Source organism: Ostrea edulis, chromosome 6 (genome assembly GCF_947568905.1).
Source record: "Ostrea edulis chromosome 6, xbOstEdul1.1, whole genome shotgun sequence".
NCBI classification, from domain to species: domain Eukaryota; kingdom Metazoa; phylum Mollusca; class Bivalvia; order Ostreida; family Ostreidae; genus Ostrea; species Ostrea edulis.
In genome coordinates, this window is record NC_079169.1 from 79,052,998 (window position 1) to 79,076,562 (window position 23,565).

The 23,565-nt window shown below is 32.9% G+C and overlaps 2 protein-coding genes across 22 annotated transcripts in view; one reads left to right on the top strand and one right to left on the bottom strand.

Moving 5' to 3' along the window:
* Positions 1–329, bottom strand: part of LOC125647369 (uncharacterized) — an 89,322-nt gene extending 88,993 nt beyond the window's left edge. The window contains exon 1 of the mRNA XM_056140897.1: positions 217–329. The gene's annotated coding sequence lies outside the window, so the exon portion shown is untranslated. The remainder of the gene's footprint in view (positions 1–216) is intronic.
* Positions 264–21,745, top strand: LOC125647828 (troponin T-like). 21 transcript variants are annotated; one of them, XM_056140900.1, is made up of 16 exons: positions 264–379; positions 523–681; positions 3,916–3,961; positions 7,008–7,025; positions 8,739–8,789; positions 9,958–9,994; positions 11,216–11,332; positions 12,036–12,122; positions 13,439–13,585; positions 15,348–15,356; positions 17,331–17,543; positions 17,720–17,760; positions 17,965–18,006; positions 19,525–19,561; positions 19,669–19,893; positions 21,215–21,745. In XM_056140900.1, the coding sequence occupies exons 3-15, from the start codon at positions 3,933–3,935 to the stop codon at positions 19,849–19,851; spliced, it is 1,011 nt and encodes a 336-aa protein (XP_055996875.1). In that variant the 5' UTR covers positions 264–379; positions 523–681; positions 3,916–3,932; the 3' UTR covers positions 19,852–19,893; positions 21,215–21,745. The 21 variants fall into 21 exon arrangements, with proteins under 21 accessions (XP_055996875.1, XP_048730610.2, XP_055996882.1 ...); XM_048874653.2 differs by lacking the exon at positions 15,348–15,356; XM_056140907.1 differs by lacking the exon at positions 8,739–8,789.
* The last annotated feature ends 1,820 nt before the right edge of the window (positions 21,746–23,565 follow it).

Sequence of the window (23,565 nt, forward strand, 5' to 3'; positions counted from 1 at the left end):
TAGATTACAAGCAAGCAATGCTGTCTAAAACTTGAAGGCTATTTATTGTGAACTTTGAATAATGTGATTCTTTCTGTAATACTATAAATAAACCCAAGGATATTATGTATAAAAGTATTATAACAATATCATTATTTATTAATTTATTTTTTTTACAGTTATAGCAATGTGTATCAGGCAGTTTCTGAGTCTGAGGTAACATATGCAATATTTTACCGTACTCCCTGTTGCCAGTGTTTATATATCTCTTGCTCGCATTTCAGGTTGGCTTTATATGGACTGCCTGTTTTCTCCAGCAACCATCCCACTGAGCAAAGACAGAGCTTTATCATGAACATGTGGCTGGCTCTCCCATTTCTGTGTCAAAGGGGATAACAGGGTTTGTGTAATATTGAAAAATATGATTTTTCATAATCATTGAAATTCTAGCACAATAAAAATTCTAGACACGATTGATGCCTTGGCAAATTTTATTCCCCTGTTTTTGCAACATGTTTCTTTTAATTTTTCCAATGTACACAGACTGATAAAGAATCTGCTAACCACCTTGTGTGAAATGGATAAGGTCTGAAGCAGTAAAGTTAATGCTGTAATGTAAGAGATGCTCCTGGCTTCTTCCTAACAACACATTCCAGCAGACGATAAGTTCCTGGCAGCCATCTTTGTTTTCGACATCTCTAGGTAGGGTCTCAGAAATTTTAAATTCACCCCTTCCCAACATTGTCAAACTTTTAAAGATTTGTAAAGAGAATAGATAGAATAGTTCTGTGTGTTGTGCAAGTTTTAGTATATAATTTCTGTGTGTTTGTCATGTGCACAAAGATCGCTTAATCACACCCTGTTTGTCTATCCAGTTTGCATACCCAGTTACCCTGTACATCCTCTACCTAACATAATATTCACAAAGTACATAGCCTAGTAGTCTTTTGATCTATACCCTAGACATGTCCATTCAGCACTATTTACATATACATGTACTATTAGAAAAAAATACATCATATTGTTTTGCAACTATAACTGTCAAATATTGTCATTTGATGTGATATGTGTTCCATGTACAAAACCATTTCAAATGTCGTGTCATTTTAATACAAGATCATAAATGGACATGCATGCCTTTTTTTTTTGACTGAGTTAGCAAATCCTGTTGCATAATTAGCAGGTAAATACAAACATACACACTTTGGATACACTTACTGCTACTTTTACAGACTTCACAAATGTTTATATATATATGCACATGTAGCATGGAAAGTTAGCAAATGCGTATTAATGTAATAGTATATTTGTTTGATTCATGTACAATTTCTGTGTCAATAGAAAGTTTTTTCAAAATGATGAGTTGTGCATATCAGGTGAAACATTCATGCGATCATATGAGATAAAGTGAAAAGTGATGGGACATCATGCTCTAACAGTGATGATCTCATGTATGTACATCTATCATACACAAGACATTCATTATATTTGCTACAACTTGGATGTATATTGATATCTGTGTGTAGATCAGCAAATTACTGATCGTTATGAATATTAGTACATGTGCCGGTAACATACGAACACCCCAGAGCTGTTTTTATTTGACTGAATGACAGATACAATGTATGTTGAAAATTTATAATGTGATAACACAGTACCAGTATATTAATAATTCATTTTTCGTTTATTATCGAAGGTGCATACATGTATCCTAATAGTGGATATGATACAATGTATTTTGTTATTTTGTACCCACACACATACACACACACAAACACACACATGCACATATATATATATATACATACATAATCTGTACATATCCATCATCTTTTTAAATATTATATAGTAACCCAGAGGACTGTAACACACATTAAATTACTTAATTGAATATTGTGTAATATGTAACACAGTGGTGGAAATGTAATCTATAAAGTCTCATTGAATATTACGTAGTACATAATGTCGTGGTAGGACTGTGATATATATTCCATTGTCTCATTGAATATTACGTAGTACGGAATGCCATGGTAGGACTGTGATATATATTGTCTCGTTGAATATTACGTAGTACAGAATGCCATGGTAGGATTGTATAGTAAACCTGTTACGATTGTTTGTAAGTAGTGGACACCCTGTGATTTTGCTTATTGTTCCATTGATGGTGCTTATCAATATCAATGTCTTTAGCACATCTGCAAACTGCAATTTGAACTGTTCACTGTTTCCAAAATATAAGGTTATGAATTACTATCTGATATTCAGGAATTTCATTCCTGATTCTAAAATTTTATTCAAATAAACATGCTATTGTAATTGTTATAATGATTTAAGACATTTCTGTAGGATTTTTTTTTACAGAAAATGAGTGTGAACATCGATATGAATTAAGCATTAGTAGAGTTATCAGAAATAAGCTGGCTCCATACTTGTTTTTGATCAAGAGATGCATCAGCTAAAAATAAAACCCTACATTCCTGTGGCAGGAATTTATCTTGAGAAACAATTTCTTCCCCCCCATAACTGATTTCCCGGCTTTTCTGTGCAAGTAGAAATATATCTAGTTCTATCTTTTCCTGGCAAAAGGTGACTTAAGGTAAGTGTGTCTTTTCATCTTTTAAAATATGAATTTAAACAGTAGCAACAAACAACACAGGTTTTCTAGTGAACAGGAGATGGTTTTAAAATGTTTGAAGGTTTGAGGGATTTTTTGTGTGTGTGTGTATGTGTTTGGTTAGATTCTGTGTCCAAGCATTATAGAATTAAGCATTGGCCTGGAATATATTATAAAACCAATACTGTTGTGGTTATCAGTATAATTATAGGCAGTACTAAAAAGCATTTTACCACTCACAGTTGCCACTCCCATTTTTGAGTAATGTATGGTATGTAGTATTGGTTTTTCTGTGTTGAACTGTTGGGCTAGAGGTATTTTTTAGACATGATATTTCTATATGTATTATGTTGTGTAATGATTTAACAAAATTTACAGCACAGTTTGACTGATGCGTGATTCATTGGATTTTTTTATCACCTAGATGCTTGCAAACACTTGTATGAATAAATATACATGCACATTTTTGGTGACCAACTGGATTAGAGTACATGTACTTGGCATGAAACTAATTAAGGTTTGCAAGAAAATCGCTACTGTGTGTGCCACTTTGTTGATGAGTCTGACAGTCTGTAGATTCATAAACATGTTTGTGTGCAGTGGTAATAAAAGCATACAGCTGGGGATGTATTATCTGATATCACAGACCTTCACTCACTATTATACTTACTCTCTGTACTTCCCAGTCTGAAGCAATATGTGTCTGTAAGTGTAGAGATAGTCAGTCAGGGAGGGATCTGCCACCAGCAGGGTACCATATGGTTCTTGTTTACAAATATGTATCACACATAGGCATTAACATCTTTATATGTAACACACTTCAGAATCTAGGTCTGCTGGGGGTTTAATTTGTTGCTCAGGTACAGCAATTTGTTATAGAGTATATATATAGAATATTGGTCATTTTTATTGTTAAGTTGAAAGCCTACAAAGGTGAAGAGTTTCAGCACTTGTAAGTGAAAACTTATCAATAATCCAAATTAACACTGTTTGTGTAATGCAAGTTGGCAAGTTATATCTTTTTTCAAACATCTTTCTTTAGAAATTAATGCGTGTCAATCAATCATTAGTTCTCTACTACGGTACATGCAGTATTGGTTTAAAAAGATGAGAGAAGTAAATGTGCATATGCTGTACTGTCTGAAATTGTGTGAAAAGTTATTTTCAGCACCAATATAATGATGCTTGTACAGTTTGGAACGTGCAGTAATTCTTTGGCCCAAGGTAGTGGAATGTGCTGAAGGTCAAGGTCACATTTACTGGCAATGCAGTTTGCATCACATTTGTAGGAATTGAATCAATTTTGCTTTATTTTTTTGTAGGTTTTTAAATTTTCACCATGTCTGACGATGAATCGCACAATCCCCCGTGAGTATAAAATTTCACCACAGTCACTACAATATGACATTGTAATTATGATATACATAAGGATTGATTGAAAGCAAAAAAATAAAAATTGATGGTGGGGGGGAAAAATTGTATCTCCAATTTCTTCATTTATATTCTTTAACTTATAGCTGACATGAACTTATAAATATACTTGAAATCTCAGTGTCTGCCATGTTTTTATGTTTATCCACCATATGAGTTAATTATTATTCTTATTCTATTGTCATATATGTATCAGGGTTTACAATATGGTATATAAATGGATGAGTTTTGCTATGCTTCACATCAGTATTACAGTAAACCTGTGCAGATAGACTTAATAGATGTACATCTCCAATAGTAAAGTATGGGGAATAAGTAGCAAATTAAATCACAAAAAGCACCATGCAGTACAATAAAGATATCACAATAAAAGTATCGCAAATTAGTAAAGCATTCTAAACGTTTTAGATGATATAGTAGAAAAACCTTTTCTTTCCATGCATGTGCGTGTATGGAAGTATTTGCAATAAAAATGTCAAAATTATATAATAAACACAGAAAAATTTATCAATATAATAGCATAAGCAAAAGGCAAATTAGATTGTGGAGTTATTCATTGATTGAGATATTAATTAAACAAAGGCTATAACTTTCCTAATCATTCTGATGAAATGAAACAATACAATCCATCATCTGTATCTAATGTAATTGAGATGTACTGCGAAATAAATTAACTTCTCCTTTGAATAAAGCACATTTCTAATAATCAAGGACAATGCAATTCTTACAGACAAAATATCAATTCAGTAAAATTTACTTATGTAAATATTATATTTCAATTATCAACAATGAATAGTTAAATTGAATTAAAATCTCCTGCAACCTGTTAGACTTGGTAACTTACAATTGAATATGAACTAATAATTTTCTATTACTAAATTGAAATATATGCACAAATGTTACTCCCATAAGTTTCCACAATATAGTCCACTCAAAATTGGCAAATTGCTGAAAGTTATGAATGCTTGTAATCTTATACATATCAGTGATCCGTTTCCTTCTGTGAAATTGCTTTTAACGTTGAAGCATGTCTCTCTCAACCCTGTTCAATCAGTCAATATGTCCAGGTAAAGAGACCGTAAAATAATTATGAGATACTCGAAAAGAGAACAAATCTGGAATGCTTCAATTTTCGATTACCATTCGCTTTATGAAGTGTATATTTAGGATTGCACATGTAATATATCCCCACTGACAGATATATACATATATGCATTATCATTCCTGATTTCCATGTAGAATGCAAAAACTCTGACCAGTAAATCATATATTCGCATGCAATACAGGGGAAACATTCTACTCGGTTATCTCCCCTGATCAAATACAGCTGATCGGCACGGGCGAAGTGTGTCGCAGTCTGTGTAATGGATTGACAACTTAATTGCTGTAGGAATAAAAATCATTTTGTTTCGTGGATTTTTCATATTAAAGAGAATAATATTTTTAATAATGTACATCTCCTGTTTGTTGCAGTAGCCCCGGGTAAACAGTACACATTTGATGCGTTTTCTTGGCGAGCATGCCATATGCATTACTTATATGCATATCTACATCTGTATTTTGCATGAAGTGAATGTTAATAATATTTTATGTTCTTTGCTTATCCATTAATTGGTTAATGATTCTCGGCATTATTACAAGTTACTGACAGCTGATTACTGCAAATACTTCTATACACATCCAAGTACGCAAGATTTGTCTTCACATTTTTGTCTAAATCATTCAAATCTTTTAGAATTTTTAACCTATATACAACATGTTTATTGTAATTTTGAGCAATGTGAAATCTTTTAAAACGTGATTAAATTTGCTTTTCATTCCCAATACATTACTATCGGGGATGTGCACCTGTTAAGTCTAGCCAGAAAATCACTCGGATGTAACAATCACATTTAGGGTATTATATACTGGTAGAAAAATAAAAAAATTCTACATTTAGGGTATATACTGGTAGAGAAAATCACTCAGGTGTAACAATCACATTTAGGGTATATACTGGTAGAGAAAATCAATCGGGTGTAACAATCACATTTAGGGTATATACTGGTAGAGAAAATCAATCAGATGTAACAATCGTATTTAGGGTATATACTGGTAGAGAAAATCAGTCGGGTGTAACAATCACATTTAGGGTATATACTGGTAGAGAAAATCAATCGGGTGTAACAATCGCATTTAGGGTATATACTGGTAGAGAAAATCACTCAGGTGTAACAATCACATTTAGGGTATATACTGGTAGAGAAAATCAATCGGGTGTAACAATCGCATTTAGGGTATATACTGGTAGAGTAAAACAGGCTATATCTGAAAGAAATATGGTGTATGAACTTAGAAATATGTACATATTGAAGATTTTGTGTCAGCTGTAAGTTATTTCTGCAAAACACAATTCATTTGACGTGTAATGCAGTAACTGTACAATGGTATGGTACATTGATATGGTTATTGGCATAATTTCAAGCAATGCATACCACATGCTCTAACATTGTACTATTATGATAAATGAATGCAAAACAGATGAAAATTATGTTGAATAGTGTTTTTTAAGAAGTATTTTAAAATATGAAATGTCTTACAGGGGAAATTAAAACTTTAATTACTAAAAAAAAATTACAGGTTTGTCTCTGATCTGCATGTACTTTCTTATTTTCCAAATCAACCTTAAACTCAGTGGTTCCTCATTTTTCCTTTGTATGAGTGAGACACAGTTTTCTACACTTTTTGAGCACCAACAATGATGGCCATCTTGTTTTAATTTTCGATTGTGTTCAAGGGTACCTTATCTATTGAGGATTTTTACAGCACAATATATTTGAATTTATAAACCCGCATTCTTAATGTAGTTCTGTTTGTTGAACATCTCAGATTCCTCCCCAAATAGCCTTTTCTGCATGAATTATACAAGGTCAACACAAAGAGGTCTTATTATGTCCATGATTTATTACATGAATGAAGAAGAAAAAAATCATGTTTTTTACAGAGAGGAGAGTACAGATGCGTAAGTTTTTCTCATATACAGGGCTTTTAAGAGTGTGTGTATGTATATGTAGATATATAGATATAGATAGATAGATATTATATATACACACTCTTTAGACTTTTCTGTTATATTTATCTATGGATTTTAAACACACACACAAGTGTATATATGTGTGTGGCCAGTTTTCATATTGTAATTAAATTTGTCCAAAGTAATCTTGTTCTGAAAAATTATATTTCTTTTCTAACAATTATTGTTAACATATCCTTTCATATTTTGAGTCCACTAATAAATTACACAGTAGATGTAGTGTATGTCACTCCTCAAACTTCAAGTAATGACAAAATTATGCAAAATGTTCCTATTCAAAAGAAGTATGTATTTGGTCAAAGGAAGTGACTTTTACCTTTAAAACTTCTGATCTTAAAAACGGGGGGTTGGGGGGGGGGGTGTTATTGTTTTACTCTTCATCAGAACATTCAGTCAATCTTGGCCCGATTTACCTTCACAGGTAAAATGGATTTGTCAATTCAAAATTAGGTGTTATTTTGGTACAGAATCATAATTTTGATTTTGAAATAGATTAATATGGAACTAGTTCTGTGCACTGGTAATCCCTCTAGCCTAAACTAATTTTTGATGTAATTTTCTGAAATAGACTTAAAGGTATATGTGTGCCATATTAAACAGTATTTTTTTCAATGTTGAAAACGAGACCAAAATTTTGTCAGTATATTAAACCATGAAAAATAACAAAATTTGGCAATTTCAATAAATTACATACAGATATTAAAGGAGTACTGGTCTACTCAATGTAAGGAGAAAGCAACTTTCTAATGCAAATTTATGAAGGAATGACATTATGGTGGATGTGCACAAGTGCGCAAAAAAAATATTAGAAACACCAAGGGAGATGTGGATATGTAATTGTACTGAATGGTAATTTCATGTTAAACATGAAATTTACCCCCACCCACCCCCTCCATTGCTCAAAGTACACTGTAGTTCTCTCTACCCTGTTTCCATCGATTGTCTTTTATCGCTGAATGTGTCCCGCCAACAGCCTGCAGGTCATCCATGGTTTCACGTCGCCATGTAATTGTTGACTTTTGAAATTCCATGTGCAATGTCGCATGGTCATCAATATTCTGAAATGGAGCATTTACTATCCAACTCTTGAGAATACATCATTGAATTGGAAATTAGCTTCATTACTTTTTAATCCGATTAAGTTAAATTGCATAATTTGCTTAAAGTGTATAGCTTATATAGCTTGATATAAAACACAAGTTTTTTAATCCTATGATAATTTCCAAAGATTACGGCACATATACCTTTGATGTCACTAAGTAGATTTCATACATTAAATTAACATAGAGGGGTACATAACAAACTTGGAATTACTCAGGTGTTTGAGTTGGGGATTTTTGTTGTTGGTTGGATTTTTTTTTCTTTTCTTTCGTTATAATATATTTGTTTTTTGTTGTGGTGGGTTTTTTTTCAATTTTTTATTTGTTATTTTTTTTTATTTATCTATTTATTTTATTATTATTATTTTTTGGTTGTAATTTATCATATCTTATTGAAAAGAAGAATTCTATAGTAAACCATAGATGTTGCTTAATTTCATTTAACCTTCATTTAAATGGAAAAGATCAGCATGTGTACCTAGCACAATTCATAATAAATAATATAATGATAAGATATAATGGCAACCATTATTCCATGTAGCACTGAAGAGGTTACCTTCGTAGCTGCACCTACTACTACTACTACTACTCCGTGAGTCTTTGCTTTTGTGTGAGCTGGTTTGAAGAGACGGGTTTTTGATTTGCAGCAGAGCTCTAATGCTGATGGGATTTATGTCTGCAGAATTTTACTTTAGACATCTAGAATATGCTGGTTTGGGTAGATCTTTAGATGAAGGGTTTTGTATTGAAACTATATACGTGTATTTCATTGAATGTGCAAGCTGGCTTTAATTTTTGGAGTGGTTATCTATAATCTTAACTCTTTCTGTCATGAACAATATACATGGTAGGTACATGTATGAATATGATGATAATGACCCCCAAAAAGTTGAGAGTTGGAGATAAACTTTATAATGAACATAGTGAAATGTAAATTGACGACAAATCATTTATTTAATTCAAGAATTGTTAGTTTACCGTTGTTTGCTTTAAATTTCTTTGTAATCACAATAACTTCTAATTTTGTACATGTGTACAACTAGTCAATATCTGTTTTTGTACATGTACAACTAGTCAATATCTGTTTTTGTACATGTACAACTAGTCAATATCTGCTTGCCTTTGTATTAGTACGATTGACGTAGTTTATTTTTTTGAATGACATGTTTTGCTGTTGTGGACATCTTTTGAAAATAATGTTATGATAATGTGGGAAGATTAATTCAGTCTGATTGCAAAAGTATTGAAATAAAGTGAAAATTTTCTTGATTAAAGGGACATCACTCCTACTGACTCAACTGATAAGTAAGTCAGATTGTGTAGCATTTAGAAAGAGTGCTAATTCTTGTAGTGTCCCATAGATCACACAGGTGTGGTTTTCTAGTTAGAATCTAAGACAAAGTGCTAATTAAGATTTTGGATTCCAGCTTTTTGCTGTAGTACCAGACAGTGAGTGGAATGGATTGTTTTGCTGGCAAGTCATTCAAGATCTTAGTTTGTGGGAATTTTTTTTTTTTTTTTTTGAAGTTTGAAGGTGTTAAATTTTAACTTTGAGCAAGATTATTTGTGGATTGAGGATTATAGAGGCTAGCTTGGTTCAGAATATTTGTGGAAGCATGTGTGCCAGTTTCACTGTGTGTTGTAAATGAAATTTGTTGCATGCCATTATCATAGCTAAATCCCTTTTCATGTTGTGATATATAGTCATCAGTTATTTGATAGAAAATATTATTTCTAAATATTTCTTCTTTACACTTTAGAGCCTCCCAGGAAAATGAAGCAAAGAGAGCAATGGAGGTCAGTTTGTGATGAAAAAATGTCTATAAAATATGTAGTGACATTATGATTAGTTCATTTAGGTCAAGAATAGAATTTTGTGATTAATGACAAAATAAAGTCGCAGACAATAGACTTGTATATATCTTTGATATGAACTTGAAATCACTTTCAAAAAGGATGTCAGATTTTTATGGGATGATGAAAATGCTAGTTTTACAGTATTTATATATTTTCAAATGTATTGATAAACATGCTCTACATTGATATAAGTATATATATACTCTAATGCTAAACAAAGGAAACTTGATATGACAAATTCTTTTCTAGATTAGCAGGACCACACTAAATCATTTCAAAATGCAAATGTTCCAAAGCTCTGTGGATTCAACATTTCATTATATCCCCATGACTAAACACACGGGGGGGGGGGGGGGGGGTATATGGTTTTTGTCCTGTCTGTCTTGAAACTTGCTCATAACTTTTGAATGGTGAGTAATAGAGCTCTCAATTTCATATCTTTATTCCTTTTGACAAGGCCTTTCCTTTGGTTCCAAAGTTTTTGACCTTGTGACCATGACCTTTTAGTTTGATTTACTTTTAAGAAAATCTAACTTAGGCAATATCTCCTGAACTATTTTAGGCAGGGCTTTCATATTTTGTATTAAGATTTCTTATGTCAAGAAACTTCATCAAATGCCACAATGTTTGACCTTCGAGTTTGACCCAAATTTTAAAACCTTAATCTGAAGTTTTACCTGCTCATAACTTTTGAATAATGAATGATACATCTTTCATATTTCATGTATGCATTCCATGTGACAAGACCTTTCTTTTTGGTACCAAAGATTTTGATGTTGTAACCTTGATCTTGAATTTTGACTGATTTTTAAGGAAAGTTAAGTTAGGCAATATGTCCTCTGAGCTGTTTAAGATAGGGATTTCATGTGGTGTTGTATTTTGATTCCTAATGGAAAGACCTTACATTTCATATCATGATTCTTGTGACCTTGTATCACGGTTATGTCTTTACCCTATGGGCTAATTTGGATCCACAATATGGGGTCACATTTTTACATGAGAATAAAGGTTGCAAACAATCTTTTAAAAATCACAGTAGCTGAACAACAGCAGGACCAGGGTGATTCATGTGAGCAAAGTGGCCCATGCGCCTCTTGTTTGTAACCTTATGTATAATATGCCGATGTATAATTAATGAAGTTGTTATGGTTTGCTGTTTAGGAGGCAGCAAGAAGGAAGGCCGAAAAGGTGGCACAAGAAATAGCAGAATTCGAAGAACAGAGGAAAGAAGAAAGAGAGAAAGAACAACAGGAAATCCAGGAGCTCAGAGAAAAAAGAGTAATGTATTTAATGCTGGTTAAGAAAAGGAAGTCTTGTTGCCAAGTTAAGCTATTTAAAGTTATTTAAAGTTAAGTTAAGTAAAGTTGATGGATGGAGAGAAATCAATGTGTCAGTACTTCAGACTTCCTGTCTGTCCATCCTGTGGTCTAGGCACTTTTGTCAAGACTAACTTTCTAGCAGAGAATTATTAGATGCACAAGCCTCACACAAAGATTGCACATGACTTGAGGGGGAGGGGGGAGGGGATGTCTTGACACCAGGAAAAACTAATTTGGACAAGGTGAAAGTAACTGGGAGAAAAGGTTTACAAATGACATTCAGGATATGTCTATATTACAAAAGAATAGGAAATAATTTTACTTGAATCATAGGTTGCTTTTGATCTGAGGGTGTTTCATGACTCTTCCCCAAGGTTACTGGGAGACAGAGTTGAAAATTTGAACATTGAACATATTTTTGTAAAAAATATGTTGCTTATGAATAAAGGGTATGTCATGGTCTAGATGAAGGTCTTATGAATAAGGTCAAGGACTCTTAAAAACTCAAACTCTTAAAGATTTTCCAAGATCCCATGGAGTATTTAAGAGTCACTTGTGTGTTTGTATTTCAGATATTTGGATTCCTTTGCACACAGTTTTTAAAAAGAGTTGTTATTTTGAAAATTCATGTTTTAATTGAGTTACCTTTGCCATTTTCTTAGGAGCAACGTAAAAGGGAGAGAGAGGAAGATGAGAAGAGACTGGCAGGGATGAGGGCACAAGAGGAGGCCAGGAGGAAGGCTGAGGAGGTCTGTACATGGAAATCAATCAGGATAGGCACCTCTTCAAATCACATACTCAGCTATTATGTGAATTGAATGTGTGACTAGGATACATGCCTAAATGCATACATCACATGCTAGCATTGATAGCATTTACAACCAAATTAAGTCATCTTCACAAGTCAAAGGTTATTGATTCGTTACCTCGCACTAACCCTTGATATCAGTCACCATTCAAAATATGAGTTAAAGATGGAGGATGACGCAATAAGCTAAAATTAAATCAGCCAATGATGTTCCTCAATTCAGATGCCAGTTTGGTTAAGAACATAAACAGAAAGAAAAAAATGGCGTCTATTGACGATGTAAAACTTTGTCTAATTGTTTCTTCAAAGAAAATAAATATCGGAAAATCAATCGACATGCAGTATACAGGTAACTGGTCACAAATTCTATGCCATGTTTCTGTCACTATGCGTGTTTAGTTTTGTTTTCGGCCAATTATAAAAACCGTTTTCCGATTGATGCAACGCTACAGACTTCAACACCAATCATATACTCTGTCTCGAACCCATGTTTTGAATGGTGATCGAGGCAACGAATAAATAACCCTTGACTTGTGAAGATGAACCAAAGTATAAAACTTAAGAAATTTTAATATATTATGGTTTACAGTGTTTTATCTTGCATCTGTAAACTTTTCACATTTTCAACTTCCTTTCAAGATCCATGAGGCCAATTTCAATAGTAATCCTTGGGTAAATGGGATTAAAAAAAATTTTCCAAATGAATAGGGAGATGATTAAAAAATTGTCTAGAAAATCTTTTTCTCAAGAATTACTGAGGCAGAAAAGCCAAAACCTGTGCTAGAACCCAATGGGGACAATTTGTCAAATTAATATACAAGCATTATCATATAGTTTTTATTTAAATTTGTTTTCCTGTTATTACCCCTGGGGTCATGGCAGGGCAACAATAGGGGTTCAAAGTATATGCATAGAATTATATACAGTTAGAGTTTAATAAAGTTTTCTTGGCTTTAGAGTTTGTAGATGAATTTTGAGTTGGAGTTTGCGTACGGAGTGGGTACTCTAAAAGTTTTATAACTTTGGGGCCAAAAGTACCTTTATTCAATGGGAATCAGATAATATAGATAAAGTTATAATTTATCGAGTAGGTAATAATTATCTATGAGAGTTAACAATATTAGAGTGAATTCCTGAATTAACTGGCAGTACAGTATCCTTGAAATGTACCTTTTTAACAAATTCAAACTATTTTCTCAAAGAATCTGTACCCTGTTGCAGTTAATGCAATTAAAATTTTATATGATATGTATATAGGAAGAGAAAAAGAGGAAGAAGATGGAAGAAGAACAAAAGAGAAAGGAAGATCGTGAGAGAAAACGCAAGGAACAGGAAGAACGTATCAAAAACATGCGCACGCCGAATTTTGTCATTACCAAACACAGCGATGGTGAACGCCCTCAGGTAACTTAGCAGAATTGTTATTATTTATGTATATAAAAGGAAAGTTTTCATAAGTTTGATGTTGTTGTACATGTGTATTAACTTGTCTTTCAAACTATATTGTCAGGAAACATAAGAGGAATGTGTTGAAATTTTCTTCAAACTAATGATCATTAATTAAATGTGCTTCTTTTGTGTAGACTATGAATAAAAGCTCTTAAAATAAAGATTTAAATCATGTTTTAAGATGGCTCCTTCATTGTTGATTTTCAAAACTCTGAACCCTTGTATTGAGTTGAATGATAAGCTTTAGATAAGCTTTTCTGATCTAGTTTTATTTGTCTGTCTATCTGGGTGTGTTTTCACATCATCATCTTGTAATCAAGAACAGTGAACTGAGGAACAATTTCAATCAAACTTTCCAAAAAGCATTGGGTGAAGAGAATTCCAAGTTAGCGTAAATGAAGCGTTGTGCATCCTTCCGAGGAGAGATGATTAAGGAACAGTGGAATAAGAAGTAATGGGAATCTAAAAAAAATCTTCTCATATTTGTTTAGCTTCCTTATCTGATCAAGATTTAAGTGTATACAAGGCATGACCCCCAAGGCCAGAACTAGACCAATATAAAGGGATTTGAAGTTTTACATTTAGGAAAATTTATCTCAAAAGTCACATGTTTATGATTTCCCATATTAAGGTACAGGCCTCTTCATATAGTGTAGATTTAAGCTTGTGCACAAAATAATTTGTGGTTGCAAGAATGGTTCAAAGTTTCCATATTGTAGGAACATTCTTTATAAATCGTTTCCTCTAAATCCAAAAGTGTACAATTTATGAAATTGATATGTAAGAATCCTTAAGTACATGTAGTTAAGATTCAATTTTGTTTATTACATTTTCAACAGTGAAGGACTATAATTTATCCATTGAATGAAAATGATATTTTTCACAGTGTGAAAATAACAACTGCATGATTGTGATATCATGTTGTATATTACTATACATGTACATCCTTAAAGATTTGAAATAAACATGTTCTAAAACCAAAGAAAATGTAATAAACAGAAAATTCAATGTTTTGTAGTTGGTTATGGAATTTATTTCACTCGTAAGACAGAATTTTTTTTTATATTTTCACTCGCGCTTTGCACTCATGAAAATATTTATAAAATCCTGTCTTACTCGTAAATTAAATTCCATATCCATCAACAAAGATTTAGATATCTACTATTTAAACCATGGCTATAAGGTAACAGAGTTTCAGAATTTTGCAGAAGTAAAGTCTACTCTGCATGTATTGAAATAAAGGAGACCAGCTGATTATTTTCAATATATCCAAAGTTCAAATAAATAAAGTGGATCTCTTTCATTTATTTTGGAAAAGTAAATTTTGGATTTTGATACTGATCAAAACAGCGGTCCTGATCCAAGTTAGTTAACCCCATATCAGTTTGTAAACATATTGTACATAAAATGGAAGTGAAAATAAACTAGTTTCAAACTGTATGTACTGTACACATGTATATATAATTCAAGTTAAAATTCTTATGCAAGCGTCCTCTTGTAAATTCAAGTTTGTTCAAATCATGACAATTGGACCAGGGAATGATTGGATTTATGTGGGGAAAATATAACTGCAGGAGTGAGCAATATGGCCCATGGGCCTCTTTAGAAAAGTTGTTTAAACAGATTGAAATGTTTCCAACATTATTTCAGGAAAAAAGTAAATGTTGAAATTTAGCACAGTTATCATTTCTTCTTGCTTTTATTTTTTGTTTTATAGACAACTGAGGTGGGTTGATTCATTTGATTTTTCAAAGCTGATCCCTTTTTTTTTTAATTCCTTGCACTGGACTTTTCAATCATTCCGAACCTATGTCATATAATGCAAGTTATTGATAAAGATTGTAGTTCAACAGAAATCAAGAATGAGAGTGCATGTAGTATGTGGTTACATGTATACTGAATCATATTACAAACTAGAAAGTCAATGTGATAGATTTGTAATAAAGGTCTGCGTACGAAGCAGTGATGAGAGGTGTATGCATGTACTTCCCTGTGTTATTGTGTACTTTTCTGTGATTAGTGTGACCGTTGGATTATGGACTTTACATTTACATGTGTTATTTACCCCCACATCTAGTCCCTTTATGTGGCCCCCTTCACAATGCAATGTATTTCTACTGTTTTAGAAGTATACCAAGTAATTACAGATCGCCCAAAATAATCAATATGACTGTTTGACATGGTACATGTACTGTAGAATCATTTAAATTCGTGGGGGCCAATTTTCGTGGATTACTGAATTTTGTGGATTTATATATTTGTAAGAAAGATAACTCTGGGATGTAATTATGATTCTTTATTCGTTGAGGATGTAAATTCGTGGGTATAAGGGGGTATACCCACGAATTTCACAAAAATTGAGCCACCACAAATTCTAATGATTCCGCTGTATGTGTGTGCACCTATAGAGTTTCCTTAATACATTTTCTAGGATTATCTACAGCATGAAAAAAAAAAAAATCACTGTCAAAGTTTACCCAGCAAGTAGAATACTATCAACTTTCCCTATTCATTTTCAGCAACATTGAAATAACTTCATGTATGTATAATTGAAAATTGAATCACAAACTTTTGAATAATTTGCACTATCAAATTAAAGAGTATTCTTGCATTGCAAGAGTATAAATGAATGATTTTATATGTATATGCCTCAGAGATTAAAGATTAACATCACCGGGTACACATATGTACATTCAATGTTCCATCTGAAAAAAACGGTCAAAATTTAGAATTTCCATCTTGTAGGACTTTACAATAAGGGTGTAGTATTTTATCAAACACATTTTGTTAAAGAGGTTTGCACAGAAGGATATATACAAAGCATTCTAAAGTCTCATATACATACATGTACACTGTTTCAACGTATAATTTTAATTCAAAATGTTGAAATAATATCCCCACAAACCTTTGATAATGATATTAAGAAGAATATGATAATTATAAAAATCCACGAGATAATTATAAAAATCCACAAAATTGGCCTTAATAATAGCTTTTCAGGAAAGTAGGGGAATTTGTCTGTCAGACATCACTGTGTTCATTATCTGTTTTAATGTTAGAATATTTGTACTGTCGATACCTACATTTCTTGTCTCATTTGTCTGTCAGACGTCGCTGTCTTCAGTATAGACTATTAATGTTAGAATATTTGTACTGTCGATACCTACATTTCTTGTCTCATTTGTCTGTCAGACATGTAAAGCAGCATCTGTTTCTGTCTTAATAGATGCAGTTCCTCAGACACTTAGATTTAAATAATGCTGTTGCTTAGTCATATTAAATCTAATGCTGGTATGAATTTGAAGTAGTTATTCAATGAAATCCATGCAAATACATGTATATTTGAAATCTTGAAATTACATGTAATTCATTTCGTTTTTAAAACTCTTAGCTAATACCAACATGCTTTGTATTAGAATGTGAATGTTGATTTTTGCATGTAAAAAATATTATATCTCTTCAATCAGTATTTGGAAGTGTGTTGTTTATGTAACATTTAAATTAAACATCACATAGAGCTGACGATTTAACAGTAAATGCAGTTGTGGCTTTCATAATAATTCTTTCTCGCTGCTTAATTTTTTTCTCAATGACTGACACTATGATTGATGTAACGTAGCTTTGCTTCTTAACTCATTCTGATAACCAAGAGAAGACTAGTTATTTCCCATGAAAATGATGAAATTTGCCACTGCTGTAGGAGAATGAGAGAGAGGAGGTCCAGAAATCCAAGGAGCAACTGGAGGCAGAGAAGCGGTCCTTCCTCTCCCAGAGAATCAAGCCCCTTCCTGATCTTTCGGGCCTCGATGTGGAAAAATTGGCAGAGCAGGCCAAGGACCTTCACAAGGAGATCTTCCGTCTCATGACCGAAAAGTACGACATAGAGGAGAAATTTAAGAGACAGCAGTATGATGTAAGTTCAGAATAGTACTTTACTGGATGTAGATATTACTGGACTATACTTTCTCAGGATTTAAACTAATTTATAAGTAGCAAATGCAAAAAAGCGATTCATCTTTGTATGCAGTAATAAAGTAAAATATAAACTAGAGTTACTCCCCTTGCAATGTGTATTTTTCTCTTGAACAGATGATTGAACTTGCAGAGAGAGCAAGACAGATGAGCAAAGGGTAAGATTGGACATGATTATGAGTGCATTAATACAGCTGAATGAATTTGTAAACATTTATTACAGGTTCTATTTCTGTACATAATGGTCATTTTCAGTTACCATGATTTGAGGGACTGACATGCTCCATCAATTTAAATCAAAAGAGATGTCAGTTTCTGTTAGGAAGATTTGAAATAATTATTTCTCTTTTCACACATTGTAGAAAAGGAAGGAAAGGACTGTCATCTGCACAGGTTGATGAATCGTAAGTATGATTTAAGATACTATTTTTAAAAAGACAACACATCATTGATATTTAGATATCTTTTCTTGTTAAAAGTATGTATTGAAAAAAAATTTAAATGCACTGATCAAATGAAGTTTTGATATTAGATTTACATTTTTGTGTTGTTCATAATTTTAGGTCACTTCAGTCAGTCAGGTCACATAATAAAGACCCATTTTTCATACAATTTCTCTAGAATATTTATGATATTGCAATGAAAATATGCTTTACAGATGGAGAACAGAAAAATATGAAAAATGGATGTCTGTTGAACATTCTTGTATTTGTTATGAGTGTGGTAGTTTCAGTTTAACTTTTACTTCTGAATTTCGATCCTGATGTTAATCATTCACCAGTTGTATTTGACCACACCCACTTTATCTTTCGGCCTTTAATTGACAGTGTGAACATTTCGTCAAAGCGAGACAGCTGGCCTTGCTAGCTACACTTCTCCTTCCAATCTTCCTATACTGGAATCATGTCTTGTTCGTCCGTTTTCTCCTTATACTTTGCCCCTTTCAACTTACTGAATTATTATTATATCTTAGGGTTGGGTGCTTTTCCTTATAGATTATTGGCTAAGATCTAGGCTTTAATGTGTGTTTAATTTGTCATATTCATACTGGTAATAAATTCGTAAAGTGTTGTTTATCTTATTTTTACTTCTATTAAGTTTATTTTCAAGTTTCTAATCATTTTAAAGGGTAGTTGGGTCGTTTCGAAATCACCTTTATCAAATAAAAATAAAACAAATACAATGCGAAGTACAGATTATATGAACGCCAGACCTGCTATATATCTGGACATTTTTAGAATGTATACCTTTAAACAATTTCAGTTTGCAAACAAGAAATGTATTAATTTCTTGTTACTAAAATTTATTTCCTTAGTTTTGTATTTATCTCAGAAATCAAAAATGGACAAATATTAAATCTCACTGAAAACTATGCCATCCTAAATACAGAGAAATATAAGTGTTAGAATCTGATCCAAGATTACATGGACAAGGTTAAGGTCAGTTGGAGAAAAAGTATGTCCAGGCAATAAGACAGAAACACACAATTTGAAGCTCAGATTTGATTAAAGGTACATTTGACTTATGGGTAAACCATGAACCCTGCACAAGGTCACTGAAGTGAAAGTCATATAGAAAAAAAGTATTAAACTTTTATAACAGAGAAAGCGTTGACATATGCATCCTGACAAGTTGTATTTGACTTCTCTGTGCCTCAAATTCCCCAACCAAGGTCAAAAGTGGGGAAAATTGTTTATCTTTCTGTAGGTAATCATTTCCTAATAGATGAACAATGGAGGCATATTCTTCACTCAAAACTTCATTTTGAGCAGAGGCTGTAACATATCTTTGTATATTAGTAAATTTAACATTTGAAAAGATGTCAGTTGTTGTTGCAAGAAGATATTCAAGTGACTGTGGAAAGAGAGAAACATAGACAATTTTTGTAATGTTACAAATAAATATTTTTTTCCCTTAAACAGATTTGACAGATTAGCAGACAAATTTGCCGGTGCCCCAGTAAGTGTTTTTATAAAAACAAGTGTGAAAATACAAAAATTTTAATGGATTTTGGATGTCACAACTGGTAATCAATAATCATATATCTGAACTTTTTACTCTACTAGCCAAAGATCCAATTATGCAGCAAGTATGAACGCCATACCGACCACCGATCTTACGGACAGCGATTAGAATTATTTGAAGATTTAAGTAAACCCATTGAAACTGTCCTCCAACCCAAGAAAGATGGAGATGGGGAGGAAGATGCTGGCCAAGAAGAAGGAGGGGAAGAAGGAGGGGAAGAGTGACCTATCTGAACCCTCATGTCCTGTTAGCCTGGGTGTCAACAGGTAAGTTATCCATACCCAGGAAGAAGGGTAGAGTAACTATCTAAAGCCTCATGACCTGTTAGCCTGGGTGTCAACAGGTAAGTTATCCATACCCAGGAAGAAGGGTAGAGTAACTATCTAAAGCCTCATGACCTGTTAGCCTGGGTGTCAACAGGTAAGTTATCCATACCCAGGAAGAAGGGTAGAGTAACTATCTAAAGCCTCATGACCTGTTAGCCTGGGTGTCAACAGGTAAGTTATCCATACCCAGGAAGAAGGGTAGAGTAACTATCTAAAGCCTCATGACCTGTTAGCCTGTTTGCCAGCAAATACATAATCCCTACCCAGGGGAAAAGAAGGGTGAAGTAACCTATCTAAACTCTTATCTCCTGCAACCCTGGTTCCTTTGAGAGTAGTCTATGTTCTGTCACATGTTGTTTGTCTAGGGGCCAGTGGGTTGGGTTATTCCTATAACTTGCCATGTCCATTTTGTTTAAGAATACCTCCAGAAATCCTTATCATTTGTTTATCCATGTGTTAAACATAAAGTTCCCCTACCCCCACCTGGGCAGAAATATTTTGTAAGGGGGATTATCCCAGTCCATATTATCCAGGGACATCCAACCTATACCTGGGCATCTAAAGTTTAATATTTTGCCACTGAAATTGCATAAAGATAGGCAAAATATGTATGTTTGACCAAACTCCCAGGGAGAAAGGTGTTTCAGACAGACTCGTGGTCTTCCTTTAATCCACATCTGTCCCATTATGTCTGGTTTGCAGAGCTGATAAAGGGTATTTTCATTGGGGCCTAACAGTTTGATTTATTTAGCTGTTGATAGATCATTACTTGTACAGATCTCCACCTTACATGTACAGTTAACATCTCTGTGTGTACTGGTAGCTAGATCATTACTTGTACAGATCTCCACCTTACATGTACAGTTAACATCTCTGTGTGTACTGGTAGCTAGATCATTACTTGTACAGATCTCCACCTTACATGTACAGTTAACATGCCTGTGTGTACTGGTAGCTAGATCATTACTTGTACAGATCTCCACCTTACATGTACAGGTCAATGCACATGTACACATATTTACAGATCATTCAAGCCACTGGTTTGCAAGTACAAGTCATTACTTTGTATGTACAAGTCACTGCTATATATGTATGGATCAGTACTTAAGTGGTTTGTGCATAGGTGTTATTTTTAGATTGGATAGTCAAAGAATATGAATAGTAGCTGTTTATTTTCACCATTAAAGGAGAGAGAGAGGATTTTGTCACTAATTTTGAATCTTGCTGACTGGAACTAGAATGTCTCTTTCCTTAATTGCAGATTGAACCAATAGGAAATGTTATTTAAATGGTAGACAAGACATCTCCATGACAACGTTTCAACCTGGAATGTGTATTGACAGCCACAGGAAGAAGAAATAGCGTTTATACTTCTAACAATTATGTATAAGTGCATTAACTTGTTTTTAATCTCTTCATATCCTAGGCTATCGTTTTTAGCTTTGTAAATTTTGTTTTATTTATAAAAAAAAAAATGTTTGCATTATTGTTTTAAAGGATTTCTTTCGCATATTTTTGGAAATCCTTTCAAATGATGGAGAGAGACATTGATAGTCTTGATATTGACCATATCCCAGGAAAAAATAAAAAAGAATTGTTCTTCTTTGGGAGATCTGTGATGAAGCTGTTATGAATAACAGTTGCAGATTTGATAATTCTGTGTGAATGTAAGGAACGTTTTATTTCACAGAAGACAATTCGAGTGATAGATAGAATTCTATTGCTTATATCCAAGGCTATGTGTGATAAGATAGCCCTATAGACTGAGTAAATAAAGTTGGCCAAATCCTTTTCTTTGATGTTTTTGTTTGAGAGTTATTTCCCTTTGGTTATATTGGATGAACTTCAATAATTAAACAAAAATAGCTATAGTGTGTCCAGACCGGAGAAAAGAATCAGTTTATCATAGCTAACTTTTTAATAGCACCTTTTGTGGACAAAACAAATAAAGCTTTTTGGCTCAGGTGCTTGTTTCATAGATATGCTTTCTGGTCACTAAAAGCTGAGAGAAGAATGGGATCAAAATAGAAGTCTTAACCAAAGGTTGCTATAGCAGTAGTTGTGACGTTACCTCTCAAAAGGTCATTTGAACAAGGTCACAATAATAGAGATAATTATGAATCTTTTGAAATATAGTAGGAATTTGAACTAGGTGTATATTTCCTAAACATTAAAACAATGAAATATTTTCTTTGGTTCATTAAACTGCAGATGAAGGTAGCAAACATTGCAGAAAAATATTACAAGTTTGCAACCTTTATCTCCTGTTTAACAAGGAAAAGCATCTCATTATTTAAATGGTTAGGTCCGAGGTTTTATTTTTCAGAAGTTTTTATTAATATGAAGACTTTCCAGTACGTAAATTAAAGATATTGTAGATCTGTAAGTTACTTAAAGGTAACAGCTGAAATTCACCTGACCTTGACTTGAAGGATGGTGAAGGAACATAGTCCAAGGTCAAACTGTAAACTTATAAAATGAACCATGTTATATAATTTACAGCATAGTGCCATGAACGAGTTAACTTTAACGTCTTTTATGCTATATATTTCATTGAAAAATATCCATTGTTTAAATAATCATTTGCTCTAACTTTTATGAAATCTGAAACATTTATTACAAAACATCTGGACATAAATTCTATTCATAATTTTTAAAACTTTTACCAACAATTGCAGAAATATGACTAATGAAGTTTTAACATAAACTTTTACCATCTATTTCCTTGTATAATCCTTTGTGTAAGAGTGGAACGAAAATCTGGAGTGTGGTGTTCTTGCAGTCTTGTGATACAAGTGCATGGTTGTTTAAGGGAAAAAAAGACGCTGAGACCATATATGTGCTGTTAATGGTGTAAAAGTTCTATGAATTGAATCTTGATAAGTGCATGAAAATGATTTAGCGAAGTGGTTGTTTTCAATGAATTTGGACGAATTTGGCTCCACTTTTTTGGCACGCTGTTTTTGGCTATATTTAGCTCTAAAACTTCATAGTTATTTCGGATTTCAAACATTTCGGTTGAGCATCACTGAAGAGACATTATTTGTCGAAATGCGCATCTGGTGCATCAAAATTGGTACCATATAAGTTTTACATACTAGTAAATTGAATGAAAGTTGACTCATTTATGTCGCTATACTGTAGATAATTAGCTATGTGTTACTTATTATTCTAAATTTAAATCAAAGGTAAAAATTCAGCAGAAAATATTTTTCAACAATGCCACGAAATAAGTCATGGAGGAATTGGTACATTGTATGTGCATATTCACATACTAACGGACAGCACTGAGAAAAAAGGAAGCAAAATGTGTCTAAATGGTTGCAAATGACAAGCAGTGGATGGATTTCAATAGAAATGAAGTGGAAAACAGAATGTAAATATATGTTTATAAATGAATTGGAGATTGAAAAGCCAAAAAAGTTGTCTTAAAAAAACGCTTATGTACTAAGGCCGTGTCTTTTTTATCCCACTTCGGTAAAAGTGGGTGTTTGTAAAATCTTGGTATATGAATAAGTTGAAACTTTTTGATCTAAATAGTGATTTTAGATCATGGTTAACAAGTTGCATATTGTAAGAAAAAATATAGGATACAGTAAAACACGGGTTCAG

Excerpts from the sequence above, each read along its gene's own strand:
- LOC125647828 (XM_056140900.1), top strand. The coding sequence starts at position 3,933 with ATGTCTGACGATGAATCGCACAATCCCCC. Across the intron at positions 11,333-12,035 it reads AGGAGCTCAGAGAAAAAAGA|GAGCAACGTAAAAGGGAGAG; the intron begins GTAATGTATTTA and ends CCATTTTCTTAG. Across the intron at positions 17,761-17,964 it reads GCAAGACAGATGAGCAAAGG|AAAAGGAAGGAAAGGACTGT; the intron begins GTAAGATTGGAC and ends CACACATTGTAG.